General features: G+C 44.8%; 1 protein-coding gene across 1 annotated transcript in view; it reads right to left on the reverse strand.

The window, feature by feature from the left end:
• Positions 1-23,962, reverse strand: part of LOC138296994 (adhesion G-protein coupled receptor F1-like) — a 113,335-nt gene extending 89,373 nt beyond the window's left edge. The window contains exons 1-2 of the mRNA XM_069236511.1: positions 23,895-23,962; positions 1,772-1,828 (exon numbers count right to left, since the gene is read on the reverse strand). Coding sequence (XP_069092612.1) covers positions 1,772-1,828; positions 23,895-23,962 — 125 coding nt within the window. The remainder of the gene's footprint in view (positions 1-1,771; positions 1,829-23,894) is intronic.
• Positions 23,963-24,482: the final 520 nt, after the last annotated feature.

Raw genomic sequence — 24,482 nt, forward strand, 5'->3', positions numbered from 1 at the left:
ATATAATTAACTAAAAGGGCCCACTAAATAACTGAGTTCTTGTTCAGTGGAAAGTTATAGGTTTTTTACAAAAAAACGAATTATTGAAATACAGAGCCAATGCCATAAAAGCTCTCAATCAATAAGAAAAGGCAGAGAAGTGCAAAATCTGAAAAAGTATTTCAACTCGCAAATGGGAGGCAAATTCAAAAGAGAAACAGATAGCATCCCTAGCAGTATCTAATCTTCGGAAAGTCTCCCTATAACACCTTCAAATTCAAAGGTTTTTATAGATTTGTTGTATATTAAATGAGTAAAACTGCAGAATCACTGTGGTGTGAGCAAAAGTATAAATCCTTTAGCAAATCAAAGCACAACTAAATTCAAAGTCATATTGCATTAGCATCTAAGCACTATCCCCATACATGAATAATAATTCTGCCCATTCTATTCTTTGGACATCACAGAACAAACTAGTTAAATGAACAACATAAAGTTATTATGAAGGAATAGGATACAGTGAACTAGCGGAATAACTTTGAAGTAGCCACAATTTTGTAACTGAACCAGGAAAGATTAATCGAAAACAGCATGAACAATGATAATGGAGATTAACAAAAACACATTCGCTTGACTGTGTACTGAATGGAGATTGTGCAGTGTAATGTACAGGGGAAAGAGAGAGAGGAGAACAAGGGTGACATTAATCCTGACCAGAATATAATCCTGTCTTTAAATGATGCCTAGTTAACATAAGCCTAGAAAACACACCTTGATGCATCAAAGGAAAGTTGTTTTAAAAACATTAGTGCTACATTAGCAAATCCATGTATATTTGATTGCACAGTCATATTCTGTAAATTGTAAACACTGCACAAAACCATAAATTCACCAAAATCCGTAACAAGACCTCATCATTATCAGTTCTTGTCTCAGGTCATGAATTAGTGGCACTGCCTCCATATAATTGTTCATGTCCCTCTGCAAAGCACCCAGCTTTGGGCCAAGAAACACATGGTTCTCTAGAAACTGTTAGGGGTTTTAGTGACCACTGATCCCAGCAGTTTGCATTCATGTGGCAAGTTCTGCATTTGGTGATAATCACCTGGTTTCAATGGATTCTAGGAAGGTTTTTTCAGTAGCAGGAGACTACCACTCTCACAGGGAGAAGATGCACCTGCCCTAAACTAAGCCAAGGATTCATCAAGTAGTAACGACTGAAACAACCATTTATGTGATTGTTTCCAGACTTCTAGCTTGGCAAGTGTCCAGTGGAGAACAGGAGGAACTTTGAGCTTCATGATTGTTATAGTATCTGAGATTCATAACAAATTCACAGGATCCACATCTAATCACCAAACACAGAACCTTGTGCTCTGAAACAGGAGTTCATCAATATTCGTAGGTTGTCTGATGCTGCTGATTCCAGAAATGATTATCTGTTGCAGTGCACTGTTTGTACCATACAGTGATATCAGTTTGGGGCCCATTAGCCGTGGACTGCAAAGAGTGTGGATATTGACTTACACCTTCATCAGTTAGTGCATGCTCATGGGACACCTCATTACCTATGGTTCACAGGCTTCTTCTCTACATTTTACTCACGGTTTGTTACTGTGGTAGTAAACGTCTTTGCTGGTGTTGCAAACCATACAGTGATATCAGTTTGGGGCCCATTAGCCGTGGACTGCAAAGAGTGTGGTTATTGGCTTACACCTTCATCAGTTAGTGTATGCTCATGGGGCACCTAATTACCTATTGTTTACAGGCTTCTTCTCTACATTTTACTCACGGTTTGTTACTGTGGTAGTAGACGTCTTTGCTGGTGTTGCTGTTGTGACTGCTAAGACTGAAATATATAAAGAGAAAAATGTCAATATTACCCGCCTAAGGAGGAAACTTTAAAACACTTACCCCATTTTCCATTTTTTCTTGGTGTACTGTAGAAAGGGAGTGCAGTAGAATGTGTTGCCCCTTCCTCAACTAACGTTGTTATGGCACCACATTAAGCAAAACAATCAATAACCTAATAGCCTAAGTATGTATTTCATGATATGAATCAATAATGTACATATATATAGATTTTCTAAAGCCGTAGCGTGTCTCCTTCAGGCCACTGTCAGTTTGTGTTGAAGTAGTACTTGTCTTCCATTTTTGCTTCTAAGAATTATAGATTTAGCTGTCTTGCTTTCTTGTTTGTTGATGGATGTTAGTTCCCCTAAACCAAAATAAAAGTCACAGGGCTAATCTCAGTCCCAGCACAAACATCTCCATAACCTACTATTTGATCCTGAGAGGTTAGTAATGGGAGGTCAAGGTGATGGAACTACAGAAAGTAGACATATCTCAGATGACCCTATTTACATTTTGCTCCTTCCTTTGACACTAGGCCTTTGAGAACACTGGAAGCAAGAACAGGGCCATGTATGCCAAAGGGAGCTGCTACTCCTCGCTACCCCTCACTGATGCACATTGGATGCACATTGGTATCTTTCAATCATGTGCTATACATTATGGACCTTCTGTGCTACTTTATTCCATCAGCAGTTTAAAGAAGGTGGTGAATAACTGTTATTTGTGTCACATATATTCACTATCATGAAATACTGAGTTCTTAGAGTCCTTTGTCACAGTGATACGTTCATCCCCTCCCTTGTGTTCATCACCTTGTATTGAGCCTTTGACTTAAAGAAGAAGAAGGGGCAACTCCTCTTACACAATGTATTGTATTGCATTGTACTGCAACTTTGTCATGCTCTTGATAAGCCTGTGATGTGCTTTGATTTGCATGGATTTCCTGTGCACCATTTCTACTTTGATAGGATGTAGAATGTAGGTGGGCACATATGCAATAGGTACACTTAGGGTGTTGAGTTTCAAAAACATTCTTCATGATGTGGTGCACACCACTGGACCTATGTATGAGGTGCCACAGATGGAGTGAGAACAGAAGTATTTGTGGATAGCCACATTCCAATGTGCATGTTTCATTATCTGCATCCTATGATAGTATGGATGAGAAGAGCTTTATTTTCAATGCTCTCCAGAATTCCAGCTGAATATTAATCGTTTGTATTTAAAGGATCGAGTTTCAAAGCTTTGAATTTGGGCTCAGAAGCACCTTCCATTAGTTTGCAACATTTCTAAGTGAGGGTAGGGTGGTGAGAAAGTGTTCATCCTGGAATGTAAAGCTCTTGCTTGGTGACATGTGAAATTTGTTTTATAGGAAGAGTGTTAAAGTCCCATGGCTTACTTAATGAGTGATGCACATTGCTTTTGAAGTGATCAGTTGACCCACAGGCAGCCAGTGTAGGCATCTGATGCATGACATAATGTGAAACCTTAATGGAAGGCTGAGAAGCTATATAGCAGCATCTTTTTGAAATGTCTGTAATTTCTTGAATAGTAACAGAAAGGCTCCAAGTTACAATCCATTGATATAGTCAAGACACAGGAACAAAAGTAGGATGAGCGTTCAAAGGGTGGACGAAGTGTACAAAAAACAAAATTTTCCTGAAGGCATCTCATTATGAAGAAACTTTGGGCCTTATTACGAGTTTGGCGGGAGGCCTCTGTTCGGTGTTCCACCTGCTGGCCCTATTATGAATTTCCCACTGGGCTAGTGGGCAGAAACAGAGTTTCCACCCGCTTGCCCAGCGGGAAACTACCCAGGACATTGATAGCAATGTTGTGGTGCGTTGGGCGCGACAGGACCCGTCGTGCTTTTCACTGCCTGTAATTTAGGTAGTGAAAAATGCAAAGGGGCTGCCCATGGGGTTCCCTGCACTACCCATGCCTTGGTCATGGACAGTGCAGGGCTCCCCCCCCCCGGCACCCTGTCTCCGCCAGCCTTTGCATGGCAGTGGAACCACTGCTGGCAGCCCTGCCCTGGAGGATTAAGACCGCCGTCACCGCCAGGCCGTTCGCCAGTGAAAAAGTCATAGTGCCGGCAGTCGGACCGTGGCGCTTTCACCACGATCATAATGTGGCTGGCAGACTGCTGCATTGGTGGTGGTCCGACCGCCACCACGTGTCTGGCAGTCCTAGGACCGCCAGACTCGTAATGTGGGCCTTTGTTTGGAAACTTGATTTACCTTTGATATAAGTACGAGAAGAGAGTCCTTAATCACCCCTACGTTCCTCACTTTACCAGAAAGGGATAGTGGAACATGTAGGAAAATACATTATCACCCCCATGCTTTGGTACTGATGCTACTGGTATTTGTGACTTATACACCGGCACATTGCTAACCAAGTCCCAGTGCATGTGCTGTGACCCCTAAAACATGTCAAAATTGGCTAAATTCTAATTGGCATATTTAAGTTACCTGTAAGTCCATATGATGTAGTACAAAGTGTACCCCAGGCCTGTAAGTTAAATTTCAGTAGTTGATTGCAGCACCCACTGTGCCATCTACTACAGTGACAGCGCAAACATGACTGCAGGCCCACTGTTGCAGCCTGGGTGTGCAGGTTTAAACTGCAAATTCTACTGAAATAATCACTTTTGACAGGCTTAAATCTTCCATTTAAATGTTAATAAGTCACTCATAAGTAGGCCTTACCACCCACAAGGCAGGGTGTAAAGTACTGAAAATTAGGACATGTATGTTTAATGTTAAACATGTACTTACAGCGACAAAGTCCCAAAAGCAATTTGCACTGTAGTCGGGTTGGCTGCTTATTTGGAAAGCATTGGGATACAATGTTACATACTTCCTCTGTGAAGCAGCTACAAAGCTCATTTTTGGACTCTGCAATTCTTCTTACAAGCCCAATTCATTGATGAAGTCAGATTTGTAATACATATTTTGGAAAGGGTACTTTTAGAAAGTTATAATATCACATTGAGAGAAACGAGGGATTTAGATGCCATACTTACTTCCGAGAAACATAATAAATCACAACCAGTGTGGTGAATTTATTGGCAGAACAGATAATTCCTATTCCCTAACCCCTTGTCCTCAGGTTTTTGGACCTCTTTTGGGTCACAAAATGATTTTGCATGAGGTGGTCCCACCCATGTAATGTGGCATGTTTCATCACTGGCCACCTCATCCCACCTGGTAAGAAGGTTCACACTTATTGCATTATCATACAAGGGGCTTTTCCATCCCAATAGGGACTAGCAACTGTTTTTCCTCATCAAGTATGACCCTAAGCAAGAGAGAAATAAATGCAAAAGCGGGAAAGAAGGTGGAAGAGAAAGACAGAAAAACACTGGTAAAGAAAGAAAGCAGGGATTTAAAAGAAACTGAAAGACTGAGGTAAAGTGGTAGGGGTGTCTGGTGGTAGATGAAAGAGGCATGAAGCAGAATCAAGACAATGCAGCCTTGGTATTCAGCACCACAACATTCAATAGCACTGGCGGCGGGCTTCTGATCAAAACTATGGGCCCCGGCATCTGTTCTTTTCAAATTAAGAACAGTGTGGCTGACAAGATTTACACTCAGTTAGGGAGACAAGAAACCGAAAATAGATCAAAAATAATTCTGGGACTGTGGCCCTCATTATGACCTTGGCGGTATTGCGGCCTTGCGACGGGTGCAGTTGCACCCGTCGCGCTTTTCACTGTCTGCTATTCAGACAGTGAAAAGCTGCATGGGCCCCCAGGGGCGCCGCGACTCCCCGTACCACCAGCCTTTTCCTGGAGGTTCAAAACGCCAGGAAAAGGCTGGCGGTCAGGGACTCGTAATGCGGATCATAATTCCCTGGATTGCCCTGACGGCCTGTTGGCGGTGCAATCGCCACAACAGCCCTGGCAGTCTTTGACCGCCAGGGTTGTAATGACCTCCTATGTCTGTTTAAGTTTCTTTTCTGAAAAGTAAGTGAATTTGCTTTCTTCAGAGTAGATACTAAAAGCCCGATGTACAAAGCATTTTTCAAGTCGCAAAGGGGCCAATTTGCAGAATCGGCCCCTTTTCGACTTGAAAAATGCTTTTTGGGATGTATAAAGCCCAAACTGCGATTCCATAACTTGTTACCGAATCGCAGTTTAGGTTTTGCGATTCAGTAGTAGGCAGGGGCATGACAACGGCGTCCCTTCCTAATACCGAATCCAAATGGTACGTATGATTGCTTTGTGACCGCGAATGCAGTCGCAAAACAATCGCAGTTATCACCAGTTTCAAACTGGTGCTAACCCATTTGCAAACAGGAAGGGCAGCGAAAATATGTTTTCAGAGCAGGCAGTGATCCCCCAGACCACTGCCCGCTCTGAAAAAATGAAAAGAGAACTTTTCAATTTTGATTTTGAAATGCATCTAATTTTTCTTAAAGGAAAACGGGCTGCATTTAAAAAAAAAACTGCTTTATTTAAAAGCAGTCACAGACATGGTGGTCTGCTGTCTCCAGCAGGCCACCATCCCTGTGAGGGGCGGCCATTCCCACTGGGGTCGCAAATTGCAACCTACCTCATGAATATTCATGAGATAGGTCATTTGCACCCCATTGGGAATTGCAAACAGTGTTAAGTACACTGTTGGCAAAACAAAAGGATGATGGACGGATTGCTGACAATGCAAACACTCCCCCAGTCACAGATCTGGGTTTAATCTATTGTTCTTTTGCTCACCATGACACCCCAGTTTGGACCCAGCCATATGCAAATCAGTCTTGACCCTATTCCGCATGGGAACAGTCCAGCCTGAACTGCAAGGCCAGGTCCTCCCTGGACCGGAAACAAGCATCCTGGGACCGGTTTCAGGGTATCACCCTTCTTCAGCCAGGCTAGCTTGATTCCAGTGGCACAGTGAGCAAGGGACCGACGTCTGGGCATACACTTCCCACTTAGGGCAACATTAGCAACACAAAAGGATGATGGACGGAGTGCTGACAATGCAAACACTCACCCCCGGTCACAGATCTGGATTTAGTCCATCGTTCTTTTGCTCACCATGCCACCCCAGTTTAGACCCAGCCATATGCAAATCAGTCTTGACCCTGTTCCGCATGGGAACAGTCCAGCCCGAACTGCCAGGCCAGGTCCTCCCTGGACCGGAAACAAGCATCCTGGGACCGGTCTCAGGGTATCACCCTTCTTCAGCCAGGCTAGCTTGATTCCAGTGGCACAGTGAGCAAGGGACCCACGTCTGGGGATACCCTTCCCACTTAGGGCAACATTAGCAACACAAAAGGATGATGGACGGAGTGCTGACAATGCAAACACTCACCCCCCAGTCACAGATCTGGGTTTAATCCAGTACAGTGTTGTACATCCGGTTTTGCGACTCACAAACTGCAGTTTGCGAGTCGCAAAACCGGATCTTTGTACATGTGCCCCCTAGTCTTTTTTTTGCAAGGGGTGTCAAAAGTAGATGTACGAAGTTGTGGAAAGGAATAAATTACAACCTGTGCATTGAAACTATTGGTAGAACGGGTAATTCCTATTGTTATCTCCTTGTCCCCAGATTATAGGACAGTTTTTGTACAAAAAAAAAGGTTTTTTATGAGGTGGTATTACCCACGTAATGTGGCATGCTTCATCACTGGCAATCTCATCCCACCCTGGTAAGATGGTACTACCAGGGCGGACTCAATCACAATTAATTGTGGAGTTCTTAACATACATTCTTTTCCTGGATAGAACAGGGATCCAGTTTATTTAAAAAATATCTAAAGGTATACCACAGGTGTGTCCTTTATTTTGGGGCACCTCAGCTATGATTACAATGAGAATAGACAAATTACTGGATGTTTAGGGATTCCATAACCCCATCATCCCTTGGAAGTGGTGACATGTTTCTGCCTGCTGTTAGAGCCCAATAACTGGTTATGGGCATTTCTCAGGACAAAAAGTATCTCGGGCTCTTTTGCTAGGATTGTGTGATAGTATATAAAGGTTTATATTGGAAAGACTGGAATTTCCTACCTGTCCTTATTTGAATTTCAAGACCCAGGGTACAAAAGCACATGTGTTTAGACAATACGATCCTATCCATCATGTTGAGGTTGTGATGATTCATGGAAAAAGCTTTCAATGACACAGCACACTTGTAGGAATGTACCCTCTTTCTTGGCATGGTTACCCCATTTTCTGCCTGATGTCAGTGTGCTTGCCCTTGTGCACTGGGATCCTGCTCACCAGGACTGCAGCATATATTTTGCCACCCATAGGAAGCCCATGAAAAGACTTCTGCAGGACTCCCATTGCAGCCTGTGTGAAAAGGTGGAAGCATTCTTTCACTGGCATTGTCACTGCACCAAGTCACTTATAAGTCACACCTATAGCAGGCCCTCCAGCCCTGAAGGCAGGGTGCAAGGTACATGTGTGTGAGGGCACCCCTGCATTAGCAGAGGTGCCCCCTCAACCTCCAGGACCATTTTCCTGGACTTCGTGAGTGTGGGCACCATTTTATGTGTGTACTGGGCATATATCACAACCTATGTCCAGCTACATAATGGTAACTCTGAACATAGGCATGTTTGGTATCAATCATGTTGAAATCATACCCCAAGGCTTTTGCAAGCATTGGTTGTATGTTTCCATGCACTCTGGGGGCTCCTTAGAGGACCCCCAGTATTGCCATTTCAGCCTTTTCAGGTTTTCCAGGCAACCCCAGCTGCTGCCACCTCTCAGACAGGTTTCTACCCTCCTGTTGCTTGAAAAGGTCGAGCTCAGGAAGGCAGAACAAAGGATTTCCTTTGGGAGAGGGGTGTTACACCCTCTTCCTTTGGAAATAGGTGTTACAGGCTTGGGAGGGGTAGTCTCCCCAAGCCACTGGAAATGTTTTGAAGGGAACATTTGTTGCGCTCCTTCCATAAACCAGTCTACACCGGTTCAGGGGCCCCAATCCCTGTCTTGTTGCGAAACTGGACATATGAAAGGGAAGTGACCACTCCCCTGTCCATCACACCCCAGGGATGGTGCTCAGAGCTCCTCCAGAGGGTCCCTGGGTTTTGTCATCCTGGATTTAAGGTTGGCAGGGAACTCTGGGAGCATCTGAGTGGCCAGTGCCAGCAGGTGATGTCAGAGCCCTCAACTGATAGGTGCTTACCTGGTTAGGTGACCAATCCCTCTTTCAGGGCTATTTAGGGTCTCTTCTTTGGAGGTTCCTCAGATTCAGATTGCAAGACTCCAGCAGGAATCCTCTGCATCCTCCACTTTGACTTCTCACTGAAGAAACTGCATCTAGACCCTCCAGAAACTCTACAAGCTGCAACAAAGGAGCAAGTCGCCTTCTGCAACATTGTATCTCCGGCTCCTGCCAGCAACTGCAACTGTTTCCCGGTCGTGCATCCTCTGAATACAGCCCGTCTTCAGCCTACATCAGAAGAGCGAAGAAATCTCCCTTGGGATGAAAAAGTCACTACCCTGCTTCTGCAGGCACGAACTGCAACGACGACCAGCTGCGTGGATCCCCTCTTGTGCTGAGCTGCGTGGATCCTGGATCACGGGTGGTGGACTGAAGTGGTCCCGACAGTCCCCTCATCCAACTCTCCAACTTTGATTGAGGTAAGAGCTTGCCTCCCCACGCAAGACAGTACTCCCGTGCACCGCGTGTTTTGTAGCTGCCAAGGCTTGTTGGCATCCTTTATGCATCTTGTAGCTCTGGCCCCCAGCACTCTACTCTGCAATGCACAGCTTCCTGAGTGGTTCTCTAGCGGCGTGGGAGCCTTTGTTGTAGTGCTGCATTGGCCTGTTCTGCAACTTTCCTGTCTTGTTTTGTGCTGAGGGACTCTTGTGTGCACTGCCCGGTCTTCTGTGGGCTCTCTGAGTTGCTGAGGGCCCTCTCTGACTCCCCCTCCTAGGTAGAATCCACCTGCTCCTTCCTGGTCCCAGGCAGCGCCATTTTCCGCTAATCGTGAGCTTTGCGTGTGCCAAGGCTTGTTGGCAGACTCTGACAACGCAAACCCAACTGCAATCCTCCATCCAGCGTGAGACATCACTTGCACCCTCCAGGAACCTGACTTTGTCTTCTTGGATGCAGTGCTGACTTTTCTTCTTCACTGGTGGTTCTCCTTCCACACCTTCATCCGGGTCAGCAGGGGCTCCTGCTCCTGGACTCTTCTGTGCTTCTTGGACTTGGTCCCCTTCTTCCACAGGTCTTCTTGTCCAGGAATCCACTGTTGGTGTCTTGCAGTCTCCTCTGGGTTTTGCATAATTCTTCTTCTCGTTTCTGTGTTCTGGTAAAGTTACTGTGATTTACTCCTACTTTCCTGGTCACTGGGGTGGTTTCTGGTAGTTACCTACCTTTGGGGTTTTCTAGTACTCTCTGCTCCCCTCTACACTTGCCTGTGTGGGAGATTGACTTTCGCATTCCACTTTCTTAGTATATGGTTTGTGCTTAGGTCCATTTCTAACTATTGTGATTTTCACTAACTGCATTGTTTTCTGACAATTTTTATGTCTATTTCTGCATACTAGTATATATAATGTGTGTATTGTAGATTACAATGTAGAAAATAATAACTTCAACACATTTTAAATTCTGATGCAGAAGACCAGACAAATACCTCAAGTAATGCTCCAATGGGTGTAGCACAAATTGGTGCTTGAGCCTGATTTATGCGATAGTTCATAAAAGAACCCAAATCAGACCCTCAGTGCCAACCATAACCTTCTGCGGGTGCTAGAGTGCCACAAAACCCAACAGTAACTGACCCACTCATGACGAAAGAATAGAGAATGTAGTCCTGGCAAAAGTGAGTCAGAGACTCGCAGTATGTACAGAAGGGGGTCACCTAATCAATTATCCAGTATCATGTATAACCAGTCGATACTCAGAAACTGTATCCACTCAATAGCATTCAAATAAAACCCTATTTTGGTTTCCTAAAACCATAAAATAAATGCAAATGTAATAGGAAGAGGTCACCACCCTGCAATACAGACTGCTAAAACCTAAAAGTGCTCAAATAAATTATCTCTAAAAGTTAAGTGAAAATGTAATTCATAGGAATCACTAATATCACCAATAAGATCAAATATGCAATATCTGACTGGAATATCTGCTACAGCTCTTGCAGCTAATTGCAAGGATGGGACATGCACAAGCATACTACTTGATTTTCTATTCTGTGACTGTTTAGAGTATACTTCAATGCTATCTACTCCTTAACATAATTTTTCCCAGTGTACCATGCACTTTATAAATATTTTACCACGCTACACTCAGTACAGTTTTGAGAACATGGATCTTACTTTGGATCTGAGGAATCTTGCTTTGGGTATCAAGGGCAATAACTTCTTTCGAAGCTGCAGAATATGGCTCTAGTTACTGTCTATACCAGTGGTTCCCAACCTGTGGGCCGGGGACCCCTGGGGGTCCGCGAAGCCTCCACAGGGGGTCCGCGACTGCTTAAAAAATTTAATAATATTAGGTCCCAGCTATCAGTAATGACTCAGTGTGGGTCCCTGGGTTCCAATAATGATTCAGTGGGGGTCCCGAGGCTGTAGTATTGATAAAATGGGGGTCCACAGAAGTCAAAAGGTTGGGAACCACTGGTCTATACCACAACCTCCAGAGTATACCACCCATCTCCAGTTTATCTTGAAGACAATGTTTTCATACCCATGTCCAAAATAAGTGAGATCAATGGAGGGCTTCAATAAAGATTAATCCAAAATTTGTTTTCGAGTGATGTCAAATCCTCTAGTTGTGATGCTCCCCACTGCTCAACCTCAAATAATATGCCACCCAAGGCTTTGATGTTATAAATCTTGAGGGCAGGAGTCACTGATCTAATTATTGTTTAGTTAAAACCCTTAATATTCCTACTATGTTCTGCTGGAGCTTCAATCGGCTCTTGCTGATGTGTTGGGCCCAGGATATGCTATCCATCCATTTAATACCCAGGTAACCAAAGTTGCTAACCCTTTCATGGTTTTTGGCATTGATAGTTGGTTATCTTCCCTTTATATTTGTTGTGTGGGTTGTCACTGATAGTCACATATTTGGTCTTCACCTCTAGACTGCAATCTCTGCAAAAGCCAGCAAATTGGTCAAGTAAAATGTGCAAACCTCTGACAGTTTTTGAAACCAGCAGAGTGCCATCCACAAATATTAATGCAGGAGTAGTTTTACTACCTATAGTGATAGGAGAATCGCTCTTACATACATCCAAGTGTACAATTACATAATTGTTTTACAAACAAAATAGTATTGGGGCTAGAATGCATCCTTGTCTCGCTGCCATTTTCAAGCAGGATGTGTTCTGTCAATTCACCTTTGCTGCCCCAGCACACCTGTGCATAATCCTCCTTATGCAACCAAATTAACACAGAGAGGTGTCTGCCAGGGACTGCCATCCTTTCTACTATTACCCTCTTCCATCCATTGATGCAATTTTTCAAAAACCTGCCAACAAAACCTTTTTTGTATTTTGTACTTTGTCGATCAGGCTGTTCTGTCTGTAGTTGGATTTGATGCCTCAATCCCCTTTCTTGTGTGGTAGAATAATGTCCGCACTACACCAGGTGCTCGGCAAAAGAGCGCCCCCCAGGGTGGCATTTGTTAATAAGGTTATATATGTGGTTCATCCATTGGAATCCCTTAGATATTAGGGCCCGTATTTATACTTTTTTTGCGCCGCATTTGCGTCGTTTTTTGACGCAAAAACGGCGCAAACTTGCAAAATGCCATTGTATTTTGTAGGTTTGCGCCGTTTTGCGTCAAAAAGCGGCGCAAATGCGGCGCTAAAAAAAGTATAAATACTGGCCTAGGTATACATCTCCTGGTATCCCATCTGGGCCCAACACTTTCCCTGGCATTATACTTCTGATTGCTCATAAAGTATCCTGAGGGTCTATCTCTAGCAGGGCCACTGCATGGAGCCCTAATGCTATCAATATCACAATTACGACATTGTAATTAGGAACCTCTGAGTACCAAGAATATGTTACCGTACCCACTTCGCTGTACAGGAGAATCAATAAATAATACCTCAATTGGGCTTTTAGGTTTTGCATATTAATCGACAACCTTTTGTGTATATTCAAACATACTGAGGCATTCTAAATTGTGCCAGTGTCTTGCAAACTATGGCCATTGTGGCCAAAGCATCCCTCAACTCTGATACGTCGTGCGAGGCCTCAAGGGCAAGAGTCATGGTAGTCATACCTCACCTAGGGAGTTTCTAACTTCTTGTTCATCTGCCTAGAAGGAGGTGACTCCACCCCTCACTAAGTGAACATTATAGAGGTCATTAATGTGTTGTCTGGACGAACCGGGCTCCCATCACACTACCATAGGGACAATATGTGGGCGTAAGGTTTCTCCCGGTTTGACAACCTTGCTAGAAGGAAATCTGATTTATTTTCTTCCTGCAATGGCCTGTGTCTGTGGTGTCTGTAAGTGTACTTATCAAGATGGGACCAGTCATCTTAAACCTTCCTTTTGGTATCAACAGCTTTTGTGCGCATTTCAGCTCTGTCGCAACACAGGCCTCTAGTCGATCTAGCTCCAAACCCAACAGGGTTTTCTCATGGCGTTCCCGCACTCCAAAGATCTTATATATATATATATTCTCATCTAAAAGCTACCTTATAGGCCTCCCACTCCACTGCTTTACTGTCTGTAGACCCATAGTTGTCCAGGAAGTATTGTCTAGTGAAATTGTTGGCATGTGAAAGGAAGGCCGCATTCATTAAAACCTCCACTTGTGCCCCCCACAACATGTATTACAATAATGAAAAGCAAGCAGGAGTGATCTGATAGGAATCTGCTGAATCACAGTGTGTTGACAAATATTTCAGTATCTGAGCGCTTATTGAGCACAAAATCTATTGGAGGTGCCATCCAAACATCGAACAGATTAACTTCTCTGGAGAGTTGTAGAAGAGCTGCTTCCTTGCCAGGTTTCTATTCCCACCTAGGGGGTCATTTATCCAGCCTCCAGTTCATTACACAATTAAAATCCCCCACCCAAATAAATTGCACGTCAGTGTAGAAGGAGGCCATATGCATAAGAGATGAGAACATTTGTGCATCATCAATGTTAGGGGCATATGTGCTCACCAGGCTTGTGTCCAATCCATCTAGAGTCCTCTAGGCCACCACGTGCCTCCCTTGTGAATCCTATGTTACTACCTTCTCTTTGAATGTGATCTCCAGTGCGCACCAAATCAGGCCTCCCCCTCCTAACGTAGTTAGATTACCACCAACTAGACCCCGCCACTTCGCTCGCAGATGAGTTACTCCTCTCGTAACACGTGTCTTTCCTGGAGCATAGCTATTTCAATACCTATTCATTTCAGAATGGTAAATCCCCTGTACCATTTGGGAAATGCAATTAGCCCCCACACACTTCAGGAGATCACCTTCATAATAACTGCCGCAATTTTTCAAATGGGTCAAAGTTGTGCATTACTCCAAAGAGAAGAGTCCACCACTGTATCACAGCTCCCTTCTCCCATACAAAGGGGCTTATTCTGACCATCTCGCCTTTGCAATAAGAAACAATATAGAACTTAACAAGACCCCCATCTCTCTTCCTTCAGGTAAGCACCATACCCCACCCAACATCAATCTCCTGCACCTACTGATCATGAAGAACGAGGAGATCTTGGGTACATCGCTCAAACATCCATGTGGACAAGCACCATGTCACAATCACCGATATGTAGAGACCTGAGCCTGGTCCTAGGTGGCGACCTCAGTGTTCATGGGCCACGGAGGTCTCCACAGTTCTCAGCCTCCTTGCAGGCCTCACCGGCACCTCCACAGCCAGAAAGCAGAGATGATGTTCCCTGGCTGCCTACGTGACATCAGGTGGGCCAGAACGCTGCAGTCCTGCCTCTGCTGGCGAACCAAGTTGCTTGTTGGGTGGGCTGCCGCTCAGGTTCCCCAGCCTTTCCCAACAGGTCCTCCTCCTCTGCCAAGTCTTCGCCACAGAACCCCGCTGTTAGAAATGGGGTCTTTGGTTGACAGTCAGGTTATCCCCTGTCCAAACAAGGACCCTCACTCTAGTCAGGGTAAGTCACACACAACCCAAATTATCCTGTGGCCACCATCTGGTAGCTTGGCACTGAGCAGTCAGGCTTAACTTAGAAGGCAATGTGGAATGTATTTGTGCAATAAATCATGCAATAACATAGTAGAACACCACAAAAATACACCTCACAGGGTTTACAAAATATATATTATTTATCTATTAAGATGCAGGTCAAAACGATCAAGATTCAATAAGAATAAGTTGAAATATCATTGTAAAAATGATATTTTAAAAAAACAATCAGAGTCTCTTCCAAGCGCAAAGTACCTGGTTTGCGTTCTGAATCTCTGCAAGGGACCGCAGAGGAGATGTGTGGAAAACGGGGAGGTGTGCGTCGATTTTTCTGGCACACACAGATGCGTCATTGAGTTTTCACGCAGGGCAGGCTTTGCGTCGATTTTCGGCACATAGACTGGGATCCTCTTCTGGTCGCGGGGTTTTCAGACGCCCCGGGACGATGGGTGGAAATCCTGGGCGTGTGGAGCGAAGTCACAGGCTGCTGCATCGATCCGGATGGCGATGCATGGAAATTGCTGCCATACGGCTGGTGCTGCGTTGTTTCCTCTCAGGAAGTTGGGCTGCATCGATATGGCTCGGCTGTGCGTCGATTCCGTGGGCCGTACATTGAAGTTCTGGTCGCAACGCTGGCGTTGCATTGATCTCCTGTCGTGAAGTCGGGCTGCGTTGATCCTGTTCGGCTGCGTGGTGAATTTTTCCCCGCGATGCAGGCTGTGTGTCATTTTCTGCAGGCTGTGCATCAATTTTTGCCGCACAAGGAGTTCTGTTGCAGAAATTAAGTCTTTTTGGTCCTGAAACTTCAGGGAAAAGGAGGCAAGCTCAATCCAAGCCCTTAGAGAGCACTTCCCAACACCACCAGAGAGCCGCAAAGTAGCAGGGCAACAGCAAGGCAGCAGTCACTCTCAGAAAAGCAGTCCAGGTGAGTCCTTTGGGCAGCCAGGCAGTTCTTCTTGGCAGGTTGCAGGGTCTGGTTCAGAGTTTCTTCACTAGCAGGTTTCTTGTCCAGAAGTGTCTACGCTGGTAGGGTCAGAGGCCCTGTTTATATACCCAAATGTGCCTTTGAAGTGGGGAGACTTCAAAGAGTGGCTTAGAAGTGCACAAGGTCCTCTTTCAATTCCATCCTGTCTGCCTGGGTCCCAGTAGGGGGTGTGGCAGTCCATTGTGTGATGGGAAGGACATTGTCCTTTGACATGTAAGTGTCAGGCCCTCCACTCTCCCAGCCCAGGAAGACCAATCCAGTATGCAGATGTGTGTAAGTGTGACTGAGCATCCTGCGTTTGGGGCTGTCTTTGTGAATGCACAAGGAGGTTGTCAACTAAACCTTGCCAGACGTGGATTGTAAGGCACAGAAGGATTTGAATGTAGAGAAAATGCTCACTTTCTAAAAGTAGCATTTCTAAAATAGTAATATTAAACCCAATTCACCAATAAGCAGGATTTTCTATTACAATTCTGGCCATGCTAAATATGACCTGCTTACCCCATTCTGATCAGAAGCTACTACTCAAACAGTACATGAGGGTAGCCCTAATGTTAGCTTATGAAGGGGCAGGCCTCACAGCAGTGTAAAAACGAATTTAGGAGTTTTACACTAGCAGGACATGTAAACCACACAAGTACATGCCCTTCCTTTTACCTACATAGCACACTGCCCTGTGGGCTACCTAGGGCCTACCTTAGGGGTGACTTATATGTGGAAAAAGGGAAGTTTAAGGCTTGGCAAGTACTTTTAAATGCCAAGTCGAAGTGGCAGTGAAACTGCACACGCAGGCCCTGCAATGGCAGATCTGAGACATGGTTAGGGTCTACTTATGTGGGTGGCACAATCAGTGCTGCAGCCCACTAGTAGCATTTAATTTACAGGACCTGGGCACATGTAGTGCACTTTTATAGGGACTTACAAGTAAATGAAATAAGCCAATTGGGCATGAGGCAATGTCACCATGTTTTAAGGAGAGAGCATATGCACTTTAGCACTGATTAGCATTGGTAAAGTGTGCAGAGTCCTGAAGCCAGCAAAAATGAGGTCAGAAAAATAGGAGGAGGAAGGCAAAAAGTTTGGGGGTGACCCTGCAGAAAGGCCTTTTCCAACACCCACTTGTCCCAAGTCGTCGGGCACGTGGGCATTTGAAGCAGGCAGATCTGCAATCCCAGCAAGGCCTCTGCAAAGCTGACTCTGCATATCCAGGGAGCAAATCGCAACCCCCTCGTGGCTAGGAAGATCACCCCCTCCCTGATGTGCAGGAGGAGCAGCAAAATTTGCATCCCACTAGCAGCGAGGCAGCAGGATGTAAGCAGGACTTAGTCGGGTGGGCCAGACTGCTCTACTAGAGCAACTGTTTGGCCACCTTGCCTTGGCCACACCCCACACATCTCTAAATATAAAAAACTTTCTACTGAAGAGAAATTTAGAGGAAGTTGGGGAATACACAAAAAATAGAAATCTGCACCTGTAGAATACTCCAAGGAAAGGGAGCAGATTTAATGCTTTCTGCAATTCATACACATTTTCATTAGTATGCCTTATAATCTGTGCCGGGTGCAGGTTTCCAGACATACTGCTGGGAAAGTCAATTAGCATATTCCCTAAGCTACTGTTTCCCAGATGTGTAACTCTACATAGTTGCAGACTTAAGCATTGGAAATTGTGCCCAAATTGGAAATGCACATTATTTTCTTTCATTCTTTTTCTCCATTGGGTAAACATTCCTCTCTGTGAAAAAAAACTCATACCCATACATCTCTGGAGTCACTGCCACCGTTTACTGGATTAAGCACCACATTAGCGTACTTTTTTTCACATTAATGTGGCTCAACAAGACTAAAATCACTGCGCCATATTTACAAAGTGGCACAATGCATGCATTACGCCGCTTCGCAACCCCTTGCGCCACATTATGCCTGTGATCTGTGTTAGGAGGCCCACAGAAGGGTGCAATGAAATCTACAAGATTTCTGTGTGCCATTTTTGGACCCATTTTTAGCACCTGCTCAAAGCAGGCGTTAAAATGACGCACCCATTGAAATCAATGGGTCTCCTTGCAACATTTTTGTTGCTAGTGGAGCAAAGCGCCACAATAGCTTTTTTTCGATTTACTACGGTACATTTATGTGCAGTCGTGCAGAAGGTACACAACAGTAAACCCATTTATGCCACCAGGAATGTTTTTGAGAATTTCTGCATATATCAATGAAATTATTTTCGGCATAAAAAATGTTTACTGCCTTATAAGGATCTGATTATGAGTGCCATGGGGTCAGATGGAATAATTGTAACTAAATGCCCCACTGCTAGAGAATGAGATATGGTGTGGATGCCTCTGGTAACACCCCCGCGATGATACCCGGTCACCTTGATCGAACCCAACCCACTCCCTTTGTCCCAGACAACCAATAAATCTACTATTCCATTGAAGCTCTTCTCATGCTCGTACATGGGTGGTGTGTTTCCACATTTTTCTGCCAATGTCCCCACATACACGATTATGCCCACAATCACAATACCACAGGCCTTCACCTGGCTTACCATAGGCACAAATATCAATCAATCGAATAAATCAATCAGTTAATTTTGTTCTAGCTTGATTAATTAAAATCATTGCGTACACTTATTACATTAGATTACTTATTCATAATAACTTTTTTTAACATAAAACTAGGAAATGTATTCCCTTAAAATATGTCTAATGGCTGGGCAGGAGATGGATAATATGCCTTCATTTTTTAAACCATAATCAAGAATCTTACGAATTAAGGGCCTGATTCACAAAGGGCCTCCGCACTTGTGGCTGAGGCACGCAGTCTTGACGGAGGGGCCCGCACTCGTGGCAGGACCTCCGTACTGCAGTTACCCATTGCTGAAGTCCCGCCATGAGTGAGAGGCCCCCGCCATGACTACATTGCCCCAGCCGCGACTGCGGGACCTCCACCACGAGTGCAGAGGCTCTTTGTGAATCAGCCCCTCAGCGTTCAGAATAGTGTCCTTGGGGCCGAACCAGTCTGTGATTGCTTGCCTACCGGACTGAATATTCCTAATTAAAGGGTTCCCAGAGTAATTGTCTCCTTTTGCTGCAGGAGATCTGGACAGATGCATCATGTCCTTTCGCTGCCACATAATCTGCAATTTATATTCTCTCAGTGAATGACCCATGTTGGAATTTGGTCCAGAGAAGGCAGACAGCCAAATCGGTGTAGCATATATTTTTCTTTCTTGAACTGAATATCTAGGGCTTGATTCACAAGGGGGGACTCCGCCCTTGTGGGGGAATCTCCACAATGAGAATTCCTAATGGGGAGATTACGCCACGAGTACAGAGACTCCCTCATGACTGAGGGATCTTTGCCACGAGTATGAATACCCTTTGTGAATCAGGCCCACAGTGCCTAGATATGGTTGTCTTTGTAAGGCAGTGGAGTTTTTTAGAAGCATCCAATCATGGGAACGTTTAGCCAGAATGTATTTTTCCTCTGAGCAAGAAAGTTTCCTAACACTAATCTTCAAAAGTTTTTTTGAAAATGTTAAAAGTGTTTAGTGCGTTCCAGAGATCTATTTATCTGCAAGTTTTTCAGAGAGTTTTTGAGGTAAGCTCTCGCAGGGGATCTCTCAATGCCCTTGTTTATTTCTTCCCGTAACAGTAGGATGATGAATTCCCTCTTGTGGCTCTGAGCTTATGACAGCATTTTAAGAAGGCCCCTTGTCTAGTTAAGGTCTGTGTTATAATTCGGGTCTCTAGTTGGCAGTGAGTTTATACCCTGTCCAAGTACGGACCCTGATGAAGCAGAAAAAGAAAGACTAACAAATATTCATATATCATGTAACAAAATCGAATAAGGTAGTGTGATTTTAACAAAGAAAATAACGTACGTGGGAAATTGTGCCCACGAGCTAGTTTGCCATTATTATAAACGAGCTTAATTAATCATGAAGAATCGACAATGTAGTAATCCGTCATAATTGCAAATGTGTTCTATGATTTTCTTGTTGAAACTGTTATATGCTTAGCTTAAATTTAGCAGAGGCTTTAGCCTAGTTTGCCTGGTCTCAAATTTAACTGTGTGGTTTTCACTTGTATTAACAAAACGGATTTTAACTTTAAGGTTGTATTTTTACAGTAGAAATGACTAATACACTTGTCTCAAGGTTTCGTGCTAGGCAAGTTTCATCCCCTTTGAAGCAAGGTCAGTTTCTGCAGGTGCAGACAATAAAGACACTGTATAGAAATAATTGGCAAACTTTGTTGCAACTTGTGTTCCAAGGCTCCAAGGACACCTTATGCATAAATGAGTACTAAGAGAAAGGCACTGTTCATTGGTCGAAAGGAAGCCACCCTATGAACCCTCCAATGGAAGACCCTGAAGAATTTGGAACGTTTTTTTACTTAAACCCACCGGACAAAGAGAAGTCAGACATTTTCTTTGATGCCATTTTGAAGCTAGATTCAAGACGCCACTTTGAATGACACTTTGATGCCTTTTCTCTGTCGCAGAGAAAGAGACTTTAAGAATTCTCACCCTAGAGACTTTTTGCCCCGTCTTGTCCATGTAGTAACTTTTGCCCCATTCTCCTTGCTGCCGCAAGGAAACTTGCTTTAACTTTGCTCCTTTGAAATCTGCCCCATGCTGATCGAACCGGTACTTGAAGGACGAAGACTTTTCCTTGAATGCTGATTGTATTTGGTCATTATGAAAGGATAATTGTATTATGCATTGTGGTTTTCTTCTTAGGTACCAACTGCTTATTTTGACAGAACCCAAGCTAGAAGTTTTCTAAACATGTGTTGACTAAATTTGTTTTGCATGAAGCCCCACATGCCAATGCTAATTAGAGGTTAGTTGAGGTATTCATTTGATGCACCATGTTGAATTGAAATCTTGTTATGCTGACCGATGTATGAAATTAGTCAAATTCAGTTGCTTATATTAGTGATTTGCATTGCTATAACCGAGTGCATTATAATCCAGATTTTGCGTAGATTGCGTTTCTTCCGTCGCTATGGACAGCTAGTAATGTTCGTGTATGGATACCATTTGATTTTGAGACTTACTTATATTGTGCTAGCTTTGTTAATGTAGGGAAATAAATTCATTAACCTTTAATAAACAGGTGTGGTTATTTGTGACTGAAAGGTCATGGTGTGCCTAATTACTGATTTTCTGCTTAGCAAATTTGTTGTTTGATTATTAATTGGGTATTGATTACAAATGGTTATTGATGACTGATTTGAGTGATCCGACTATTCTTGGATGAGGAGAACCCAACTAGGTGAAAAGGTTCACGGACCTCCAGCGTGTCCAAGTACAAGTAATTTATAAGGACTGGACGCGCTATCAACCCTCACCCTAGTCAGGGTAAAATAACCCCTGCTCACTCCCTTGGTAGCTTGGCACGAGCAGTCAGACTTATCTCAGAGGCAATATGTTGAGTATTTGTACCCACACACAGTAACACGGTGAAAACACTATAAACATATACAAGCAAAGATGATATTTAAGAGTTTAAATCCCAATAAAAGCACTTACAAACACAATTGCTTCAACTGGTGTTCTCACAGTGTCGTGACAGAGTTATTCCCAACAGTTCTACACCACTCGCGAGAGAGGGCAGTGTGAGTAACGGAGTCGCACGGACCGCAGGTACAGTATCTTAGAAACGAGGCAGTCAAAGAAATGGCATTGAGTCGGGAAGGTGAGGCGTCCCTGGAGCAGGTGTGGCGTCAGTTCTGTACTGCTATGCAGGAGGTGAGGTGTTGGTTCCTTACTGCTAGGCAGGGAAGGTGAGGCGCCATTTCCTTACAGAGGCAGGGGTGAGGCAGCATTGGAAGCAAAGCGTCTGTTCTTTACGATCCGGCTGGATCGATAAGCCCAGCGGGTCAAAACGCGATGAGGTGACTTTGCAGTGTCGCAGTCACACCACCATGCCACAGGCGCCATGGCGGAGTCAGGTGTCACAGACTTCGGTGACACAGCACTTGGGACTCATAATGTTGCGGGATTTTAGAGGCCCTATTGCGGAGTCGGGCCTGCGGTGTCGGTCAAGGTCGTCGCACTTCAGCTGGGACCACGGCTTTAGGTGCAGGCAGCGGCGCAGAGTCGGGCAGTGGCACCTGTTCTGGAGTTGTCCGGAGTAGGTATGCCTGGTTCTACTTGTTTCTCTGACAGACTTCACTCCCAAAGGAGCAGGATCTGGAGTAGGCACCTCTTGGTAAGACTGGGTCTTCAGCAAGAGAACCCAGGGACTGGCAGGTGAAGTCTTTGATGTCCCCAAGACTACTTAACAGGAGGCAAGCTGAGTCAAAGCCCTTGGAGAAACTTTACAAGCAGAATACAGAGCAAAGACCAGTCTTTGTCCTCTCCAAATCAGAAGCAGCAACTGCAGGCCTGCCCAGCAAAGCACACACAGCAAAGGGGCAGTACCCCTCCTCACAGCTCTTCTCCTTGGCAGAGTCTCGTCTTGATCCAAAAGTGTTCTAAAAGTCTGGGCCTTTTGGTCCAATACTTATACTCATTTCTGCCTTTAAAGTAGGCAAACTTCAAAGGAAAGTCTTTTTAGTGCACACGACCCTGTCTTTCCTGCCCTGGTCCCAGACACATCCTAGGGGAAACTGCATTGTGTAAGGACAGGCACAGCCCTATTCAGGTGCAAGTGTTGGGTCCTCCCACCACTCTAGTCCAGGAAGACCCATCAGGATATGCAGCGCACACCTCATCTCCCTTGGTGTGACTGTCTAGAGTGAATTCACAACCAGCCAACTGTCATCCTGACCCAGACATTTACTCCACAACCAGGCAGAGGCACAAGAAGGTTAAGCAAGAAAATGCCCACTTTCTAAAAGTGGCATTTTCAAACACATAATTTAACAGCCACCTTCAGTAAAAGATGTATTTTTAAATTGTGAGTTCAGAGACCCCAAACTCCATATCTCTACCTAATCCCAATGGGAAATTACACTTAAGAGATATTCCAAGGCAATCCCCAAGTTAACCTGTGGGAGAGATAGGCCTTGCAATAATGAAAAACGAATTTGGCAATATTTCACTATCAGGACATGTAAAACACACTAGCACATGTACTACCTTTTAAATACACTGCACCCTGCCCATCGGTGTACCTTGGGCCTACCTTAGGGGTGCCTTACATGTACTAAAAGGGAAGGTTTGGGCCTGGCAAGTGGGTGCTTTTGCCAGGTCGACATGGCAGTTTTAAACTGAACACACAGACACTGCAATGGCAGTTCTGAAACATGTTTACAGGACTACTCATGTGGGTGACACAATCAGTGCTGCAGGCCCACTAGTAGCATTTGATTTACAGGCGCTGGGCACAGATGGCGCACTATACTAGGGACTTACTAGTAAATCAAATTTGCTAATTATAGATAACCAATCATAATCACAAATTACACAGGGAGAACTTGCACTTTAGCACTAATCAGCAGTGGTAAAGTGTCCAAAGTACCAATATCAGCAAAAACTAAATCCAGCACACAGTCAAAAATACAGGAGGCAGAGGCAAAAAGATGGGGGGAAACCACACCAAGGATGCCAGGTCTAACGTGTCTCCCCAGCTGAGTGTGGGGAGAACTACCCAACCTCATGGGAATTCTCATCACTAAGGCAGAAGAATCTAGACAAATCATCAGCATTGGTATGTTCTGTACCAGGGTGGTGTTCCACCATAAAGTCCATTCCCTGTAGGGAGATGGACCACCTCAACAGTTTTGGGTTCTCACTCCTCATCTGCATCAACCATCTGAGGGGCCTGTGGTCTGTCTGAACCCAGAAGTGAGTCCCAAACAAGTAGGGTCTTAGCTTCTTCAGCACCCAGGACACAGCATAAGCTTCTCTCTCAATTGCGCTCCACCTCTGTGCTTGTTGGAAGTCAACTCTGTCAAGGGGGCAACAATGGTGCTGTAGCCCTTGACAAATCTCCTGTAGTGACCGGTAAAACATAAAAGGGCTCTCACCTCTGCTTGGGTCTTGGGAGCTTCCCAAGCCACAATGGTGTCAATCTTGGGTTAGAGGGGCGCCACATGGCCGCTTCCCACCTGGTGGCCCAAGAATACTAACGAACCCTGTCCTATCTGGCACTTCCTAGCCTTAATAGTGAGGTCTGCCTTCTGCAGGGCATTTAACACTTTCCAGAGGTGATGCAAGTGATCCCCCCAGCTGGAACTGAACACTGCAAAGTCATCCCGGTAGGCGGCGCTGAAATCCTCCAGCCCAGCCAATACCTAGTTGACCAACCTCTGAAAGGTGGCAGGGGCGTTTTTCAACTCACCCGGAACTGGTAGTGCCCCTCTGGCGTTGAAAACGCTGACCTCTATTTTTCCCCATTGGTCAAGGCACTTTGCAAGTACCCAGACATTAAGTCAAATGTTCTAAGGAACTTGCCAGCTCCTAGCCGATCTATGAACTCATCAGCTCTAGGATGGAGTGCACGTCAGTTTTAGTGATGGTGTTGAGCCCACGGTAGTCCCCACAGAACATAAGTTCAGGGGTGGCACCTGGGGCAGCAGCCTTTAGGACCAAGACCACTGGGCTGGCCCAAGCAC

The sequence above is a fragment of the Pleurodeles waltl genome, chromosome 5, assembly GCF_031143425.1.
Source record: "Pleurodeles waltl isolate 20211129_DDA chromosome 5, aPleWal1.hap1.20221129, whole genome shotgun sequence".
Taxonomy (NCBI): Eukaryota; Metazoa; Chordata; class Amphibia; order Caudata; family Salamandridae; genus Pleurodeles; species Pleurodeles waltl.